General features: G+C 49.9%; 1 protein-coding gene across 1 annotated transcript; it reads left to right on the forward strand.

Annotated features, from left to right (window-relative positions):
• The first annotated feature begins 1,019 nt into the window (after window positions 1-1,019).
• On the forward strand, window positions 1,020-19,528 carry LOC102814007 (chromosome unknown open reading frame, human C7orf26). Its single transcript, XM_006859768.1, has 6 exons — window positions 1,020-1,211; window positions 2,239-2,460; window positions 6,295-6,460; window positions 11,483-12,010; window positions 13,153-13,192; window positions 19,327-19,528. Exons 1-6 carry the CDS (start codon window positions 1,020-1,022, stop codon window positions 19,526-19,528), a joined length of 1,350 nt encoding a protein of 449 aa, XP_006859830.1.

Here is a 19,528-nt window from a genome sequence, read left to right on the forward strand (position 1 = left end):
TTGCACCACACCCAGCTTCCTAGCGCAGCCTGCCCTGGGCCAGCTTTGCCCTCCTTCTACACTAGCAAGTGTTTCTCTGCTGGTGGTCTCCAACCTGCCCTCCACTGCCCCTTTCTGGCCATACTGCCTCATTTCAAAATGATCCCAAACTTAAGCCCAACATATTAGGTTCAGAGATGAATGCCGGGGAAAGAGGTTCATAGAAAGTGCTGAGGGTTTGTTTTGCTTTTCATGGTGAGGGGAGGGGTATGAGTTTCAGAAGCAGGAAGCCGGTGGCCCTCCTAGGATCCAGCATCCAGAGAAGTAGGCCACCCTAGAGGGCAGTGAACGATTGGGACCCTGAGGACAGTTATGGCAGTCTAGGGTGGGGAGGCCATAACAGACGCAGCTGTCATAGCAGCCTTTGGCGTTGAGAAAAACACCATCCAGAAGATGAGTTGCTGAAGCCCCTGGAGTGTTGGAGCCCACCTCCTGAGTCCTATCATTGCTGATAAAGGCTTTGAATGTGGCGCCAAAAAGCTAGGTGGGAGAAGGGGGGAAGGAAGCAGCACCAGCTAGGGGAGCTGGAGTGTTTTCTGAATGGAGGGGTTATCCTCCAAGGCACCCCCAGTCCGTCCAGGGTAGTAAGATCGCCTCCTCGCCCGGGGCGGAGCCTACCACCCTAGCCCCGCCCTGAGCAGCCTGGCCGCCAGGGGGCGCCTTCCTGAGCACGTTCTCCACCCGGCCTGGCGTGGCCCCTACGGGCCGCCGTCGCCAGCGCGTCCGGCTTTCCGCCGCCGCTCGGTTCCGCGGTGTCGGGCTCCCGCGGCTCCAGGGGCTCCGTAGTTGGGATATCCCCGGGTGCCCGCTGGCCGGCGGCAGCGGCGGCCATGGCCTCCTAAGCAGGCCCGGAACAGGGAGCGGCTGGCGCCCGGGCCGAGGGCGGCGGGTGGGCGGGCGGAGTACGGGTCGCGGCCCTTTGTCTCCGCGGGCGGCGGGCGGAAGTCTCCGGGACGGGGGGCGGGGGAGGCGGCGGCAACATGAGCGACATCCGCCACTCACTGCTGCGCCGCGACGCGCTGAGCGCCGCCAAGGAGGTGCTATACCACCTGGACATCTACTTCAGCAGCCAGCTGCAGAGCGCGCCGCTGCCCATCGTGGACAAGGGCCCCGTGGAGCTGCTGGAAGAGTTCGTGTTCCAGGTGCCCAAGGAGCGCGGAACGCAGCCCAAGGTGCGGCGGGGGCACCGGGCAGCCGGGGGCGGGGGGCATCCCGTCCCGTCCCACCCCACCCCACCCGGTGACTGCGCCGAACGGGTCCCCCATGCACACTCAAATCCCCTGCCGTGGAGTTGATTCCGGCTTATAGATACATTAGAGTTTCCGAGACTTCTTTCAACGCCCAGCGGCTGGTGGGTTTGAACCGCTGACCTTTCGGTTAGCAGTCGAATGCCCAATCCACAGCGTCACTAGAGCTCCTTGATGTGCACATCGTTACTAGTTGGTTTCTATTCATAGCGGCCCGGTAATAGGGTTTCCAAAGATACGCTGGTGAGTTAGAACCGCCGATCTTGAGGTTAGCAGTTTAACGCTTTTCCTACAGCGCCTTTATTTCATTTTTGTGCCTTCTCGGTGACAGGTATTTGCCAAACCTAAAAAACGTCTTTCGCGCCAGAGTCTCCGTTCTCGGCTCAGAGCACCTGGCTCCTTCAGCCGTCTTTCCCGGAGTCCCATGTTGTTGCCCAACGGCGTGTCTGTTCCGGCGCGTCTGTTCCCAGAGAGCCTGGCAGCCGTGTGTCTATGGTGCTAAAAGAAGAGGCTGTGGGCCCTGCCCACTCACCTCACTCAAAACGTTACCGGGTGATCAAGCGTCCCAACCATCGTTGTGCCTCCAGGATGGTGTCCAATGATATGTTGTTGTTGTTGTTAAGTGCTATTAAACCGAGTTTGACTCGTAGCCACCTTGTATAGGGTTTCTGAGGAGTAGCTGGTGAGTTTGAACAGCCAACCTTTCAGTTAGCAGTCCAGTGACACACCAGGACTCCAATGATATAAATCAGACTCTGATGATGTAGAATAATTTTTTTCCTTTTTTGAGAGGAACCATTGAAATTACTATACTATGTATATTTTCTGGGTGGGACCTGGGCATCAATGGGCTGAAAAGTAGTACACTGGAGAAGAGAGTGCACGTTTTTTCACTGTTAGTCAACGTGATAGAGCTGGATTTCTCACAGCGTCTCCTGGCTTTGTTTTGCAGAGACTGAATTCACTCCAGGAGCTTCAACTTCTTGAAATCATGTGCAATTATTTCCAGGAGCAAACCAAGGAATCAGTCCGGCAGATTATTTTCTCCTCCCTTTTCAGTCCCCAAGGGAACAAAGCCGATGACAGCCGGATGAGTTTGTTGGGAAAAATAGTCTCCATGGCAGTGGCGGTGTGCCGGATCCCTGTGCTGGAGTGTGCAGCCTCTTGGCTCCAGGTAAAACCACTGCTGGCCATGACATCGTTTCCCACTCATGGCAACCCAAGGGTGTCACAGTAGAGCTGCCCTCCAGAGAGAATTCTTTCTCTTTTTTTAACCTTAATTTTGTTACTATTTTTTAAAACTCTTCCTGTGATTTGGACAAAGTTTTGCAGAGTAAATTGGTTTTTCATTCAACAATTCATATGCATTTTGATTCATGACAATTGCAATTCCTACAACATAACAGCATTTTTACCAGTTCCTGTGTTTCCCGTTTCTATTCCTTTCCTGCCCCTTCCTACCCTCTGGGATTTAACCTAAGGCAAATGCTGCCCTTTGATTTGATTGTTCTAAGTAGTACATAACCTGCCTGGTGTTGCTATTCATTTTATAGGATTGTTTATCATTTGACTGAAAGTTGAGCCAAGGGAGTGGGGTGATTTTAGTTTCAAAGTCCTTTTCTACCACCTTAGACTATGTCTAAGGGTCATAATCTCAGAGGTTACACCTGTCTCTGAACAGTGATCCTGATCCTTTTTTATGATTTTGAGTTTTATTCCACATTTTCCTCCCACTCCACCCAGAACCATCCCTTTCAGAAGGGTCAGCGGTGGCATCTGGGCACCATTTAATTCTTCCAGTTTCAGGATCATAGAGGCTGGGGTTCATGTGGCCTGTTAGTTCTTTTCCACTAGTTGCTTCAATGTGTCTTTGATTTTCATTAGTCATATTTGCTCCAGATAGGGAGAGCAATATTTGGGGAGGGGGCAGCACAAAACTTTGTGGGAAATTTTCATTTTCTTTTAATTCCATTTTTCCATGAACTTTTTGAAGCACCCTATAAATCCACCTTCCAAGAGTTTTCCATAGCTAGGTTTTTTTGGAAGTCAGTTGCTAGATCTTTCTTTCAGGGTACATCTGGGTATACATCCAACTTGAGCTCCTTGACTATTTACATCACCCAAGGATTTCAGTGATGCACTTGAGTTATGTTGTTGGAGGAGAATATTAAAAGGAGCCAGAACAAACCAATCTGGGGTGGAAAAAGTACAACCAGAATGCTCTCTAAAAGCCAGGATGGCCAAACTTCGTCTTTTGTGCTTTGGACATGTTGTTAGGAATGACCAGTTCCTGAAGAAGGAAAAGTGGTAAAGTGGAGGGTTGGAGAAAAAGGGGAAGACCCCTAACTAGATGGGTTGGCACAGCGGAAACAGCGGTGGGCTCAAACGTAGCAACGATTGTGAGGTTGGCACAGGATCTGGCAGTGTTTCATTCTGTTGTGCATGGGGTTGCCATGAGTTGGTACTAACAACAAGGACTCCCTGGCTCCAGGGATTGCTTTAGAAGGAACCTTCTTGCAGAGAGTCCAATAATTTATTGTCAGGAAGTTTAATTTGATTGAATCTCTGAAGACGCCTTTTCCACACTCATTTCCTCTTTGATCGTCATTGCCCTGTTAACTGATCACAACTCTCAGCCTCATTTTCAAAAACAGGTGGTAACTATGATTGAGTTAGCAGCAGTTTGTAATGGTAAAAGATTAGTCCTCCCCCTTTTAGGTAAAATTTAAGGAGCCCTGGTGGCACAGTGGATTAAGTGTTAGGCTGCTAACCGCAGGTCTGTGGTTCAAATCTTTCAGCAGTCTGCTCCCGTAAAGATATGCAGCTTCAGAAGCCCTGTGGAGCAATTCTGTCAAGTTGCCATGTGTCAGCAGCTGTTGAATGAATAGTAACTACAGTGACATTTATATATGGTAGGATTTTGAAAATAGCTATACAGACAGTTTCAAAGATGGGACTTTTGTTTTAAAGATCAAGTTGTGACTATTCGTTAGTAGAATGTTGATTTGTATACTGGTAGAGTAATAAGCATGTGGATTTTATGTTACTGTTTTGCATTGTGGGTTAATGCGCTGGACTTGAAGGTTGGCGATTCAAGCTTACAAGCCACTCCTTGGAAACCCTATACAGGGTCGCTATGAATTAGTACCAACTCAACAGCACTTAACAACAAATGGCACAATGATGAAACCCTCAGCTGTTAACCCAGTGGTTCAAGCCCACTAGTTGTTCTGTGGGAGAAAGATGAGACAATCTGCTATGGTAAAGATGACAGTCTAGGAAACCGTATGGGGCCATTAGAAACCCTGCAAGTGCTGTCGAGTCGGTCCTTACTCATAGCAACCCTTTGTAGGGTTTCCCATGAGTGGCTGGTAAGTTTGAACCACCGACCTTATTATGGCCCAGTGCTTATCCTGTAGTTCCACTTTAGGACACCCAACTCGGTCCTTTAGGGTCACTACCAGTCAGAATCGATAGATGACATCCCACAAAAACAACAACAGGACGACATTACAAGGTTGGCAGCTTCTAGTGGACATGAGACCCTTATAATAGCAAAGGGGAAAAAAAAATGCATATTTGGAATTGATTTGGTGGTAGGTGATACTTTGGAAGTTTCGTTCCATTGTGCTTTTTTCTTATTCAGAAGCTCTGAAAAATTGGTCATTTGTTTAGGGTTTTTTTTAACGAATCTGATCCTCAGCCAAATGAGTAGAAGTTTACTACATGTTTCACAAGCAGTTTTTCCTTTCTAATTTTAGGAAATGTTTTTCTTGTCCTTTGTAGTAAACATCAGTGGAGTCTGAACCTTTATTCTTACCTGTCTAGTTTCTAGTGTGCAGGAGTTAATCAGATACATTGCATGGAACCTCAGGATTTGTGTTCTTCCCAGCAGCCTGGTAAAGCCAAGTGTAGCGTTTCTCTTGCCTCATAAAAGTTTGCCATTTACCTCTCATGATGCTCTTGGGCTGGCAAATTGCAAATCAAATCACTGCCTTCAAGTTGATTTTGACTCATAGTGACTCTATCAGGATTTCCAGGACTATATACCTTCACGGGAGCAGACCGTCTCATCTTTTCTCCAGCAGAGCAGCTGGTGGATGTGAACCACAGAACTTGCATTTTAGCAACCCAGTGCTTAACCACAGCGTCAGCAAGGCACTTTAGCCAAATGACAGCAGGTGTCAGTGCTAGGAAAGGGTCTTAGCAGTTTGGGTCAGGAGTTGCCACCCTGGGGTGAGCTTCCTTCTGCAGAGAGAGATTGAAGTTTTTAATGGGGGCAGATGACAGCCTGCATGCACAGTCCAGCCTTGCTGTCTCCTTGTAACTCCTCCTATGGGGCTAAGCTGGGACCCTGGAGATGCAGCATCCTGAGCAACCGATGGATGTGGCAGTTGCCTCCAGACTGGCAGACTAATGGGAAGGAAGGAGAAGATGGGCTATTGGACTCAAAAGTATCATAGAAACCTGTTGAAGAGGAGGGATTGTAAGAGGAATTTAGGGTATTTCTGTAAACATTTGGCTCATGTAGTCATCCATAAGCACACTAAATCCCTCCAAAGTGGGAGCAGCTGTCCATTTTCTCTTGTGTTTCACTGGGAATTCCATGGGGTTACAAAAATGGTCATTTCTTCACTTGACATCTGAAATGACCTTTCTGCCATAAAAGTGAAAACTGAGGCCAGCAGACGTTTTCTGTAAAGGGCCAAGTAGAAAACCTTGGCGTCTTTGCAGGTTTCATAGCAAGAGCAGCTGTAAATTACAGGTAAATCAAGAAATGTGGTTGCATTTCAGTACAGCGTGATTCACATAATTAGCTGGTGAGACAGCTTTGGCCTGTAGGCTTTTAGTTTGCAGACGCCTCACTTGGAAATAAACAGTTCACATCATTTCCCCTTCCTGGAAGGGATTTTGCCAGCTCAGGTGGGAAGTCTTCGCCATATGTACACGGTTACTAGTGTTTGACTGACAATATCTGGAGTTAACGTAGCCTATGGCTTTTTTCCAGCGCACACCTGTGGTGTACTGTGTGAGGTTAGCCAGAGCCCTTGTGGACGACTACTGCTGCCTGGTGCCAGGATCCGTGCAAACACTGAAGCAGACCTTCAGTGCCAGCCCTCGTTTCTGCTGCCAGTTTGTGACATCCGTCACTGCGCTTTATGACCTGTCCTCAGGTAAACTTTAAACACTAAAGTGTCTTCAACAGGCTTCCAGTTTTATACCCAGCTAAAGTGTTCACTGAAAGCTGTGTGTGACCTTTTCTCCTCTAAAAAGTGTGTTTATTTTAAGCCACAAAAATAACAGATGCATGTGGGCTGCCCGCCCAGGCTTACATAATGCTAAGAGGCAGTTTTCCTCAGTGGCACCCTAACTTGGAATGGTAGGAGGATCTAGTGTTTGGGTGAGATGTGCTGTTTGTGTCGTTCTCCCTAGACGAGACATGTGACTTGCTTTTCCATGTCCTAGTTTTTTTGTTTTGTTTTTTAAATGTTTTATTGTGAATTATGTGATAGTTTACATGGGAGAACATTAGCTTTACATTCATCCTATCATATTGTTTCATTGCCATGGTTACAATCCCCTCCGTGCATCATTAACCAACCAAAGGGTATACCGTGCAAGCCTGCCTCCTGCTCATCAGCACACAGCCCCTCTCCCTCTATGGGTCTAAAGTCCCCAGCCGCTCCACCTCTCCATGTCATCATCTCTGCCTCCATCTCTGACGTCACTGCTTCTCTGGGTAGGGTTCCACACTCTGCTCTTCTCCTTTGATGGTTCCAGGGACCGCCACTTCTGGACTGCAAAGTCAATCACTCCTCTCCTTTTGCTACACAATGTCTACCTTTACATTTCCAACCTTCACAGTCAGTCCTGGTAGCTATTATTCACTATTGTACCGCAAGAGACCTATCCCCATATCCTTTCATCAGCCCCGCCCAGACAGATTGGATACTACTCAGTGAAGAGTCTACCTTCTTCCACACCCTCTGGATCTAGGCTCCCTTTTGAAAGCTTGTAAGCCAGTCAGTTCTTGCCTTTGTAGTTCCCCCATTTTGGGTAGCCATTATCCAAGTTGCCTATCCCTGTCCACCCTGTATATCGAGGGGGTGGGAATGATCCTCGTAAACATTTGTTCTCTCATTTGAGCTACTGCATCCATAGGTGTAGGTCAACTTCATCAAATTGTATCAGATTACTCTTTTTTTTCTCTTCTTTCTTCTGGTTGAGCTCTGATCATCCAGTCATTGAAGCCAGGTCAAGTGGGTATTATCTGCAAATGTGGGTGTTCTTATGCATATGCCCTCTCTTATCAGCTGGACGCTTCACTTTCCACTCTAGTCCTCTGGGCCCATGAGTCACTCCAATGCCCCAGTTATTTATTTGGAAAATTTCAGAACTTTAGAAAAGTTGCAAGACTAGGTCAAGCGTTCATCTTCATCTCACCTCAATTGATCAGTTACTTAGCATTTCCCCCTGCCCCTCCTGCCATGTACACAGACATGTTCTTCCTGGACAAGTTGAGAGCTGTTGCATGTACTAAATGCTTCAGTATGTTTCTCCCAAGAACAAGAACATTCTCTTCCAAAACCAGGCTGCCATCATCACACTAGAAATTTAATACAGGAGTCCTGGTGTGGCAATGTAAGATGAGGACTGGACTGCTAACCACACGGTCAGCAGTTCAAACCCACCAGCCGTTCCTTGGAAACCCTATATAGGGTCACTGAGAGTCAAAATTTACATGACAGTAGCCACAGCCCCCAGCTTACTGAGAGTTCTGCTCCCGCACTTTCTGTAAGTCTGTTCTGATGTAAGTCAGGCACTGCTTTTTTTTTTCTCTTTTAGGTTTCATTGTTGTTAAGTGCCAGTGAGTCAGTTCCAACTAATGGCGACCCTGTATGGAGTTTCCCAGGAGTGAGTGTTGAGCCCGAACTGCCGACCTTGCAGTTCAAACGCCTTACAGTCCAGCACATTAACCCACAGCATCATACCAGTCATTAGGCAACTTCAAAAAGTTCATGAAAAAATTCCATTCATTTCATTTTTCAATAAACTTTTTGAAGTCCCCTTGTATGATAGTCCTTTAGCAGCTGTTTTTTTGTTATTATTGTTATAGGAGTCCTGGTGTGACGCTGTAGGGTAAGCACTGGACTGCTACTCTAACCACAAAATCTGTGGGGTAAATCAACCAACTGCTCCTCAGAAACCCTGTACAGGATGGCTTTGAATCAGCACTTAACAACATTTTACTTAACGTTCATCTTTATTTATTTGTCTTTGGGGGCTGGTACAGCCAATCACAGCACTGCCATGTGGTCTGTGCATATTACTAACAGTTGATGTTGTTGTTGTGTGCAGCTGAGGTGTATGGAACCGTTGTGCTCCCATCACTAAAGAAAACAGGAATACGTCATAAGTTGGGCAATACCTGTATCGATGGAATATTAATATCTAATGTATAGTCTGTGTTCTGGGAGTGTGGTGGCTCCATGTGATAAGCACTGGACTTTGAACCAGCTGATCCACAGTGAGCTCCTGGAAAGATTGAAAAGCCTTGGAAACCATATGCAGGGTTGCTATGAGTCAGAGCCGACTCGATGATACTTAACAACAAAATCAACAATTCACATATCCTATATTCAGGTTTTCCCAGCCATCTCAATAATGTTTTTTAGAATCTCCACTCCGTACACACACATTTTGGGCAATGAGAAGAGTTCAGGATCCAGTCAGAGATCATGCATTCATGCATTGTACACAGTTGTCATGATTCTTTCATCTTAAAAATCCAGACCAACTCCCCAGTAGTTCAAACAAACCAAATTTTAGGTGGCACTGACACTTTTGACGTTTCAGGTATGTTGCTTGGCAGACTATTCCCCAAACATGGATTTGTGTGGTAGTTTACTTCTGAGAAGATTGGACCTGGACGTTTCGGGCCACACTGCTACCAAGATGAGGGTGCAGTGTGCTAGGCGGCACAGGTGCCGCTTTGGTTTAGTATTGGCGACTGTCTTCATTCTCTAGTGCTGCTGTGTCAGAAATGCCACAAGACGTGTGCTCTTACAACCTCGGAGACTTGGAAGTTCACCTCCGAAGGAAGCCTTTCATTCTGTCGGCTCACAGTCTAGGAGGAAGGGCCTTACTTCCTTATGGCATCTGTTGGCCCAGCATGCCTTGGCTATCTTACCTCAACATCAGTCTTCCCCAGGGTCTAGGAGCTTTACAGTTACAGGGACCCCAGGTTCCAGGGGTGCCCTCCACTCCTGACCACCTTTCTCGGTGGTGATAGCTTCTTCTGCCTCTGCTTCCTTCTCTCTCCTTTGAGCTCTTGGAGCTCTGGTAGCGTAGTGGTTAGGAATCGGGCTGTGAACCCCAAGGTCAGCAGTTCGAAACTACCAGCTGTTCCGCATGAGAAAATGAGGCTTTCCTGTAAAGATTATAGCCTTGAAAACCCTGTACAGGATCACTATGAGTTGGAACCCACTCCACGGCACATTACAACAATAACAACAACAAGGTAAAAGGGGCTGCAGCCCACACCCAGGGAAACCTGCCTTACATCACATCCGGGCTATGAGCTGAGTAAGGGGCTTCTATCCCCCCATAGTCCCCTTCCAGCTGATGGGCTGATCACATCCTGGGGGATGAGTCCATCATTGCAAAGCTGCCAGATCACCAAGTACTGTCACCCAGTCTAGTTGAGGGGGCCACAGTTCCATCCATGACAGTGACATTTGTGAGACCTTAGCTGGATGCAGGTTTGGCCTTCAGGGCCCATTAGTTGGCATGTAGCTTCCTGTGGGAGAAGCTCTTGTCCAGCAGAACCCTCCAAAACGAGTCCTTTCATGCAGGCGCCCAACCAAGACAGGAGTCCTGGTGGCACAATGATTAAGAGCTCGACTGCTAACCAAAAAGTCGGCAGTTCAAACCCACCAGCAGCTCTGTCTGCTCCCATAGCAATGACAGCCTTGGGAGCACTATAGGGCAGTTCTACTCCATCCTTCTGGGCTCCTGTGAGTTGGAACCGATGTAGCCACATCCATTAACAGCAGCAGTCAAGACTCAAAGAAGGTGAACAATGTGGTTGAGTTGTTAAGAGCCATCAAGCCAGTTCTGACTCGTAGAGACCCTGATAGGGTTTCCAAGGAGCTGCTGGTGAATTTGAACCACCAACCTAGCAGTCTAGTGCTTATCCTATAGCGCCACATCAGGATTCTGTGGTTGAGTTAGGTCTAGAGTTATACTCTGGGGAGAAAAGGTCAGTCTCCTGAAGAAGAACTGTTGGAAACTCCATGCCAGTGTGGGTCTTGGTCATGTCACGCTCTGCTTTCTCATGCTGAACTTCTCATGTTGAACTCTGGTTAACTCAGCTGCCTGCAGAAGCTGCTCTTTTCCTCTGTCCCTCGCTTGCTCTTGAGCTGTGAGGCGCGCACACCCATCCCAGGCTGGGCAGTGCCACCTAGTGGTGAGAGGGAAGGCTCTGAGCCAGGCTTCATCACATACGGCTGATGAAGCTTGGGCTCTGTTTACGGTATCCAGCTATGGGAACAGTAGGTACCTGGGCTTGTGCGCGGGTCCTGTGAGTTGATCTGTCGAAAGGACGGAGACCTGGGCGGTGCAGAATCAATGCCAGTGTTCTTGTTTATCCTCTTTCTCGGCTCATCTGTAGCACGAGCTCTGGTTCAGGGGAGTCCCAAGTGGGTAGGCTGGTGCTTGGACGAGGGCTCCAGGCATGGGGCAGAGGATGGCCTTGGCCGCTGACTGACCATTGCCTGGACTCCGAGCTGCTCTCTGAAGGCCACCATAGCTGTCACTGCAGACACTAACACAGGCTCCGGTCCTACTCACAGGGTAGTTTCAGATATCCCAGGTGAGGACTTGCACTGAAATTGGCACACAGCACACAGGATGTACTGTCATCAGGGCCCTAATGGAGTTGTGGGGGATCCTCGGTTCAATAAATACTTCTTGAGTCAGACCCCCACCTTGGGCTGAGGGTTCTGAGCACCGTAGTTGTCGTGGTGGGTGAAACAGAGTCCCAGAGCTCATGGAACTGAGATCCCAGAAAGGAGACGATCCTGTGAGTGCCAGCTGCTAAGTCCTGTGGAGTCAGTGGTCCAACCTCCATCCCCTGCCCCATTCCCACTTCAGAGGCGCACAACCCTTCTGACCTGATGGACCTTTGCTTGCAGATGACCTCATCCCTCCTCTGGACTTGCTCGAGATGATTGTCAGCTGGATTGTTGAGGACCCACGGTTGATTCTCATCACTTTTTTAAACACCCCGATTGCAGCCAGTCTGCCCATTGGATTTTTAGAGCTCACCCCGCTCACAGGACTGATCCGCTGGTGCGTGAAGGCGCCTCTGGCCTATAAGAGGAAGAAGAAGCCCCCACTCACCAACGGTCACCTCAGTAACAAAGTGACAAAGGACTCAGGTGTGGGCTCAGACAGGGACTCACACCTCTTGTACTCCAAGCTGCACCTCAGTGTCCTGCAGGTGCTGATGATGCTACAGGGCCACCTGACCGAGAAGAACCTGTACGGGCGCCTGGGCCTCGTGCTCTTCGACCACGTGGTCCCGCTGGTCGAGGAGATCGACAGGCTAGTGGACGAGCTGAGCCCCCTCAACGCCTCCCAGGAGACGGAGCTGGCGCTGGACCGGCTTGCCCAGGCTCTGCAGGTGGCCATGGCCTCCGGGGCCCTGCTGTGCACTCGAGGTGGGTGCTCTGTCCCCAGCATTGGGATGGGCGATGGACGGGGAAGTTAAGGAACACCCCCAGTTGGCAGTCTCCCCTTCTGCTTCACTGGGGACCCTTCCTTTTCATTGAGGAGAGGTAGCGAGCTCCCTGGTGGGCGTAGTGTGTTAAGCATTGGTCTGCTAACTGCTCAGTTTGTCGTTGAAACACACCAGCCACTCCTCGGGAGAAAGATGAGGCTGTCTGCTCTCGTGAAACTCTTCCTCCTCGGAAACCCTGCAGAGCAGTACTCTGTCCTCACAGGCCGGAGTGGATCAGAATGGACTCAACGGCAGTGTGTTGTGTAATGAGGCATCGTTCGTGTGCTGGCTGGTTGGTTTTGACTCATGTCACCCATGTGACAGCAGAATTGCCTTTAGGGTGTCCCAGGCTGCAGTCTTCACGGGAGCAGATTGCCAAGTCTCTTCTCCCACAGAGCCACTGGATAGGTTTTGCTCCTTGGTGTGTGTCATTTGCATACAACAAAATGCACCGGTGTAAGTGCAGAGCTTTGCCACATGACAGTCTCCTCTAACTGCTGCCCCAACCGAGGCAGAAAATGGCCCATCCCCTGCTCTGGGCATCTGCTGCTACGTTTCACCACTTGAGCTACCCCAGGAGAATGACACGGGGATTTGTTCTGTTGACTTACAGGGTCTGCTTGTGGCCCACATGATAGTCAGTGGCTGGTTTCCCATCTCAACCCCACTCCTTCCCTCTGGTTTTCCATGGGGTGTGCTGAGCTGCTGACCAAGCTCACAAGCCCCATTGTCCCAGGTCTGCAGGGAGAATTGTGGGCAGGGGTGAGACCAGCTAGGGACAGTATTCACAAAACACAAAAGCTCCTGTGGACTGCATCCACCACCCCCAGCCCAGACCTGTCAGTCTTCTGAGATCCCTGCCTTTGGACTGACTACCAGCAGTCTCACAAATTGCCAGCAGGGCTGTCTCCTTCCCAGAGCCGTGTAGCCTGTCTGAGGCCAAGTTTGTGAAAACAAACACTGACAAACCTTTTCTGAGTGGTGTTTGATAAATGTCCTATCACCAGCATTCTTGAACACCAGCAACCAGCCCCTCAGTGTCTCCAGACGATTCTTTCACGGTGTGTGTCTCCTTCGTTTCAGATGACCTGAGACCCCTGTGCTCCAGGCTGCCCCACAATAAGTAAGTGTCTTCATGGTTGCTGGCTGGGCTGTGGTGCCAGGGCCTCCAGGGGGTGGGCAGCAAGTATGGTGGGCCTTTTTGTTGTCCCAGGTTCATTCGGGAGTGTTGGTCTGCAAAGTTAAGATCATCATCCTTAGGGTCTCAGTGATGAGTGGGGAGGGGTGGAGATGCTGGGGTGAGCCTCCTGTGGACAGAACCCCAGGTACAGAGTAAATGGGAAAAAGAGAGGCCATCTTGCAGGGAGGCAAGGAGTGGACCCAGAGTGCACTCAACTCGGCAGTTCATGCTTACTGAAGTAGCACGTGCGCGGCTCACGGTAAGATTGGCCTCACACTGTGTTGGCGACCTGGTTCATAACCCTTTGGAAGGTTCTGTGGAGCCTGGCCGGGGGGCACTAGGTGTCACCTGGCATCACGTGTCCTGGGTCTGTGTTCTGAGCACAGTGTTAGTTGCTCTGATACTTGGGCAGGCCTATATTCTCTCTCCAAGCCTTGCTTTTTCCTGGTAAAATGAGGCAACGATACTGCCTGCTGCATGGGATCAGGCTGCCGTTGAATTGGTAACCCCATGCACAACAGAGCGAAAAGCTGCCCAGACTGCGTCATCCCCGTGTTCGGTGGTGGATCAAGCTGCTGGGATCCATATGGGTTTTCACGGACAGATTTTCAGACATAGATCGCCAGACTTTCTTCCTCATCTGTTTTATTGTCTGGAAGCTCCACTGAAACATACCAGTGGAAAGCTTGTACTGACAGACTGGTAGTGATTGTGTGTGAGGTGTGTTGGCTGGGAATTCAGCCTGTGTCTCCCTCATGGAAGGTGAGAATTCTACCTCTGAATTACCACTGTCTTCCCGTAGGGCTATTGTGGTGGGTTAGGTGCCATCCAGCTGGTTCTGACTGATAGCAGTCCTGTGCACAATAGTGTGAAACACTGCCTGTTTCTGTTCCATTGTTGCAGCTGCTGTGTCGGTCCATCTTTATATTTAAGTCTCTGTTGTGAATAGAGTGAAGGTTTACAGAGCAGATCATCAGCTTTACATTCAGCGCATCATATACTTTTCCTCATCAGTGCTTGCAGTCCCCTCCATATACCCAGCAGTTAGCAGGATTCTCCGTTGTCCCCTTTAACACTGCATTCCTCCCTGTGTCCCCTTGTCAGCCCATCTTGTTGGGGATCTTTTTCTTTTTCACTGACCTTGTGCTTTACCAAGCAGGATGTCCTTCTCCTGAATTGAGTTGATAGCTGTATATATCTTAGCATAGCCCTTGGCGAGTGGAATGCTCATCATAAATGGATGATTATTATTACAGGTTTAAGAAAGTAGTAACAATAGTGGGCAAAACGTGAAGTGTGTTCTCAGCCAGGCTCTAGTCGATTCTCATATCTGACCTTGCTATTTTACTGTATGTGACCTTGGCTGGGCCAGTTACTCAATCACTCTTTGCTACCGTTTTCTCATCTGTAAAATCACAATAAACCTAGCACTTGCCCATGTCTCCCAACATGGAGACTTTTGTAAGGATTGTTAAGTGCCATTGAGGCAGTTCTGCCTCCTAACCACCCTGTATAGGGCTTGTGAGGATTAAATGAGTGAAAATTTGAAGTACTTATTACAGTACTAGGTAGATCCCATTACTGTCTAGTGAATTCCAACTCATTGCACCCCTAGAGTACAGAGTAGAATTGTCCCTTAGGGATTCCAAGATTATAAAGCTTCAAGGAATCTGACTGCCACATTTTTCTTCCACAGAGTGACTGGTGGGTTCGAACCGCTGACCTTGCAGCTAGTAACCCAACGTGTAACCCATTGTGCCACTAGAGCTTCTCTACTAGGTAGATGTTGTTGTTGTGAAGTGCCGTTGAGTCACTTCTGATGCATAGCGACCCTGTATTGGGTTTCTGAGGAGTGATTGATGAGCTTGAACTGCCAACCTTACAGTTCAGCATGACTTTGTAGTCTGGCACTAACCCACCACACCATCTAATAAATGAGCTGCTATCACTGGGACTGCTAGTGTGGTGCAGTAGGATCAGCACTGGACTGCGAACCACAAGGTTGGCAGTTCAAACCCACCATCTGCTCCTCAGAAACCCTGTACAGGGTCACTATGAGTTGGAATCAACTCGATGGCATTTAACAGTGCCAACAACATCACTGTGACTATTATCTAAGTAACTTCGGATTTCACTTTTGTGGCTCTCTCCTTAAAAATTGAAGAAAAAAGGCTGTGTACTCATGCAAATGCAGTATCAAAAATCCACCAGCCAGTCCAACCCATTGCTGTCAGTGTCACACTAACTCATGGCAACCCCATGCATGACAGCGTCCATACGTTTTCTTGGCAGTCATGTTTACAGAAAGTTTGCCAGGCCTTTCTTCGGAGAGCTGCTGGGCAGGTTCAAACTGCCAGTGCTTAGGTTAGCAGCTGTTCACAAATGGCTTAAGGCCACCTGAGCATCTCATACAGCAGTGTCAATAGCTAAAAAAAAAAAAAAAACCGGAAACAGCCTGTCAATTAGCAATACAAGGTTACTCAGTCAATGAGATGTACTACATCAGAAGGCTAGAACGTCGTGTATCCATCCAGAGTGGTCAGGAAATGCTTATAAAGCCAGAGGCAAAGCAGAGTGCACGAGGACAGGGCTTGCAGAAATGAGGATGTTGAGTTTTGTTGGTGGGTGCTGTCAGGTGACTTCCAACTCAGGTGATCCCATGGGACTGATAGAACTGCTCCTTCGAGTTCTCCAGACTCATTTTCACAGAGATCCCTAGTGACACCGTGGTTAAAAGCACTTGGCTGTTAACTAAAAGGTTGGCAGTTCAAACCCACCAGCTGCTCTGTGAGAGAAAGCTGAGGCAGTCTGTGTCTATAAACAGGACAGCCCTGAAAACCACTGTGGGGCCGTTCTCCTCTGTCCTTTAGGGGAGCTCTGAGTCAGAATCCACTCAGTAGAGGTGGGTTGGACCTTGATGATCTTTATGGGAGCAGATTACTGGGTCTTTTCTCCTGTGGAGTGATTGATGGGTTCAAGCCACCAACCTTTCAGTCAGCCACCCAGCACTTGACCATTGTGCCACCAGGGCTCCAAATACTGAGTTACGCTGGTAGAACTATTACTGCCTTCCTTTCTTCACATTGGCACACTAGTGGCCTGTCATGAGGTGTGCTGGGGCTCCAGGGCCAGCATGGGTACCTGCGTCCTCCAAGGCCAGCCGATCAGCCCATTGCTGGCTCATGGTCTTTGTATAGAGTTTGTGTCCTGCCTACTCTGGCTGAGCTCTGCCTGAGCTATATAAAGTTGCTTTCGTGGGAGGCGTGAGCACCATCTGGTGGGCTAGAAGGTCCTGGACTGAAATTCCGTGCCGCAGAACCAGTCTTTCCCTCGGAGCCTTTGTGTCGGGCCCTGAGAAACTTCCCAGGCATCGAGGACTTTGAGGATAAGTTATGATGGGTTACCAATCCTTACATCATCATCTGGTTGTGGTGGTTGTTAGCTGCTGTCAAGCTGACCCCTCCACCACATGCCGACCCCATGCTTTGCTGTATTGTGCGTTTCACTGTACAAAGGGAAGGTCCCCGAGTCTGCCAGGGCCATTTTCCCAGCAGCATGTGCTCTGTGGCCCACATTGGTCATTCTCATTAGATTTCACACTTGTCCATCCTGCTGTTGTTCACTCCGTAGACAGCAGTCGGCCTTCAACATCACTTTTCAGTGCTCTGGGAAACCAAAAAAATGCACCTGGTTCGCTTTTTGCTATATGTAACGCCTTCCTGCAGTGTCCCAGAAAGGAGCTCTGGTAGTGTAATCGGGTTGCGAACCGCAAGGTCAGCAGTTCGAAACTACTAGCTCTCCCACAGGAGAAAGATGAGCATTCTGCTCCCGTAAAGATTTACAGCCTCGGAAACCCTGTACGGGGTTACTATGAGTCGGAATCGACTTCACAGTGTACAGCCAGCGGTGTCCTAGAACCGAACCCACAGTATCTCCAGGGTATGTTTGTAGAGTTTTCGTTGCATTATTTTCAGAAGTGGGTTACCAGGCCTTTCTTCCAAGTTCATTTTTCTCCATAAGTACTAAACCTCCAGTGACCGTCAGGTGGTGGCTGCATCGGCCTGAAGCAAAGCCAGGTCTCCCACATGGTAGGTGAGACTGTCCCATGAACCACTCCTGCCCGCTTTGCCCTCTTCTTACCAGTATTGGAACAGGGAACTTTGTCTCCTGCCATTTCTACCGCATGCCGATAGACCCACAGGCAGGCCTCCGGGGGAGGGGGAGGGGGCAGTGAGTAGTTTGAAGTCTTCCCTCGATTCCCAGTTCGTCATTAGTTGTCTTCCCAGCTAGTCTGGAAACATCTTAAGACCCCCTTTTATCTCTGGAACATTTATAGGTTCAAAACACACTTGTAGACACGTGGCGAAAGTTGGCCTCTGCTAACTTGGCTTTATTTGTCTCTTTGCGGTGGACTTTCTCACTCCAAGCCCTAAAGTAGTAGTTGCAGTGGTTGCTAGTTGATGTAGAGACCAACTGTGCAGAGTAGACCAGTTCCAGCGGGTTTTCAAGGTGCTGATGTTTCAGAAGCAGATCGCAGGGCCTGCCTTCTGAGGTACCTCTGGGTGGGTTTATACCGCCAACTTTTTGGCTAGTGGTTGAGCACATCATCCTTTGAGCCACCAGAGGCAGGCTCTGTAGAGAAATTGTGTTAAGTGGAACCTTTGGGCCATATAGTGCACTGACTGCCTCAGCATGGGAGTCCCAAGCCTTATGCTTTAGGGGACAGTGCAGGGAGAGAGGGCCCTCCTGCAAAAGACACCCCTCTTCCCACAGCAGCCAGTGGATTCTGGTAAGCTAGGCAAGGTTCAGGTGTTCTGAGGGTGTCGTGTTCCCAGCGAATGGCTTCCCTGTGTCCCCGGAGCAGTGCGGGGAGGCTGGTCTCAAGGAGGACTAGAGTGGGTGGTGGAGGGGCAGGTCTAGTGGTGTGGAAGGCACCGCCAGAGCAGAGGGCCCCTGGGAGCAGGCAGAGCTGACCTAGCTACGAACCCAAGCTTACGGGGTAGGGGTGGGGCTGAGATGGGGGAAACCCGCATCTTGAGCGGGGAGCCAGGGGGGTCTCTCTGATACGGGGACTGACAATGATGCCTGGCAGTCTGACAGCAGGGTGTGGCTTGGCTGAGGCCAGGGGAGGCTGGAGGTATGGACAAGAATGAGGGCATGCTGGTAGTAATTCTGGGGTAGGGGTGTCTGAATGGGGGAGACCAACAGGACTCACTGAGGTGTTTCTCCAGGGGTCTGGGGCTGGTAACTGACACTGAATTCTAGTGAAGGCTGGTCTGGGTGCTGGGGCCACTGATCAGATGGGCTGTGGATAGAAGGCAGACAGGAGGGACAGGGTCTCTGGAGTTTGCGGTGGTCATGTGGGACTGTTGATGGGAGGGAATGGGAGGTTGTGCTGACTTTGCATGGTATTTTAGCAGGGTCTGGTGGGGGTGTTCCCAGGTGGGGAGACCACCCCACTGAGCTGAAGAATTTGGCGAGCAAGCAGGCAGACGTGAAATACCCAGGGATGAGAATGTGGTGGGTCCCTTCAGTTTGGTAAGGGTTGGGGGCTGCTCAGTGCTCTGGATTTCAGCCTCCTTTTGAAGGCTGGTATCTGTGTGGCGTCGCTAGGAATTCAGTCTCATCTCTGGGGAAGGAGCTGCTGCTGCTCTGGGGCCGAAGGCCTGCCGGGGCTGAAATGGTACCCACATGCTGTGTCCTGGGCCACAGGCCAGACGCCAGGGTGGTGTAGCAGAGTCCCCTCGAACCACCTGCATGCTTCCTGTTCCCCCTCGACCTACTCTTTCCCAGCATCCCCTCTGCTCTGGATCCATCTGCTGCGTGCGTCTGTGAGGGCCACCTGACCCCTTTTCGGCTCTCCCTGCCTCGAGCCCTCTCCTGTGCCTCCATCAGCCTGGAAGGCTCTGTCATGGTTATCCTGGCATCACCAAAGCCTCTTTTCTGGTGGTGCCTTTGTGGGACTGTGTATGCAGGGTGATCCCATACCCCACACCTCTCTCCCCGTCTGGCTCACAGGTGCCCCTGGTGCAGGCTTGGGAAGCACTCCATCCTAACCTTTCTCCTTATCATTGCAGCCTACTCCAGCTGGTCATCTCGGGCCCCGTGCAGCAGTCTCCCCATGCGGCGCTCCCTCCTGGCTTCTACCCGCACATCCACACACCCCCACTGAGCTATGGGACCGTGCCAGCCCACCCCGCTGCCCACCCTGCCCTGCCCACACATCCCGGGCACACCTTCATCTCAGGCATGACTTTCCCCTTCCGGCCCATCCGCTAG

This window comes from Chrysochloris asiatica, unplaced genomic scaffold (assembly GCF_000296735.1).
Source record: "Chrysochloris asiatica unplaced genomic scaffold, ChrAsi1.0 scaffold00034, whole genome shotgun sequence".
Classification (NCBI taxonomy): domain Eukaryota; kingdom Metazoa; phylum Chordata; class Mammalia; order Afrosoricida; family Chrysochloridae; genus Chrysochloris; species Chrysochloris asiatica.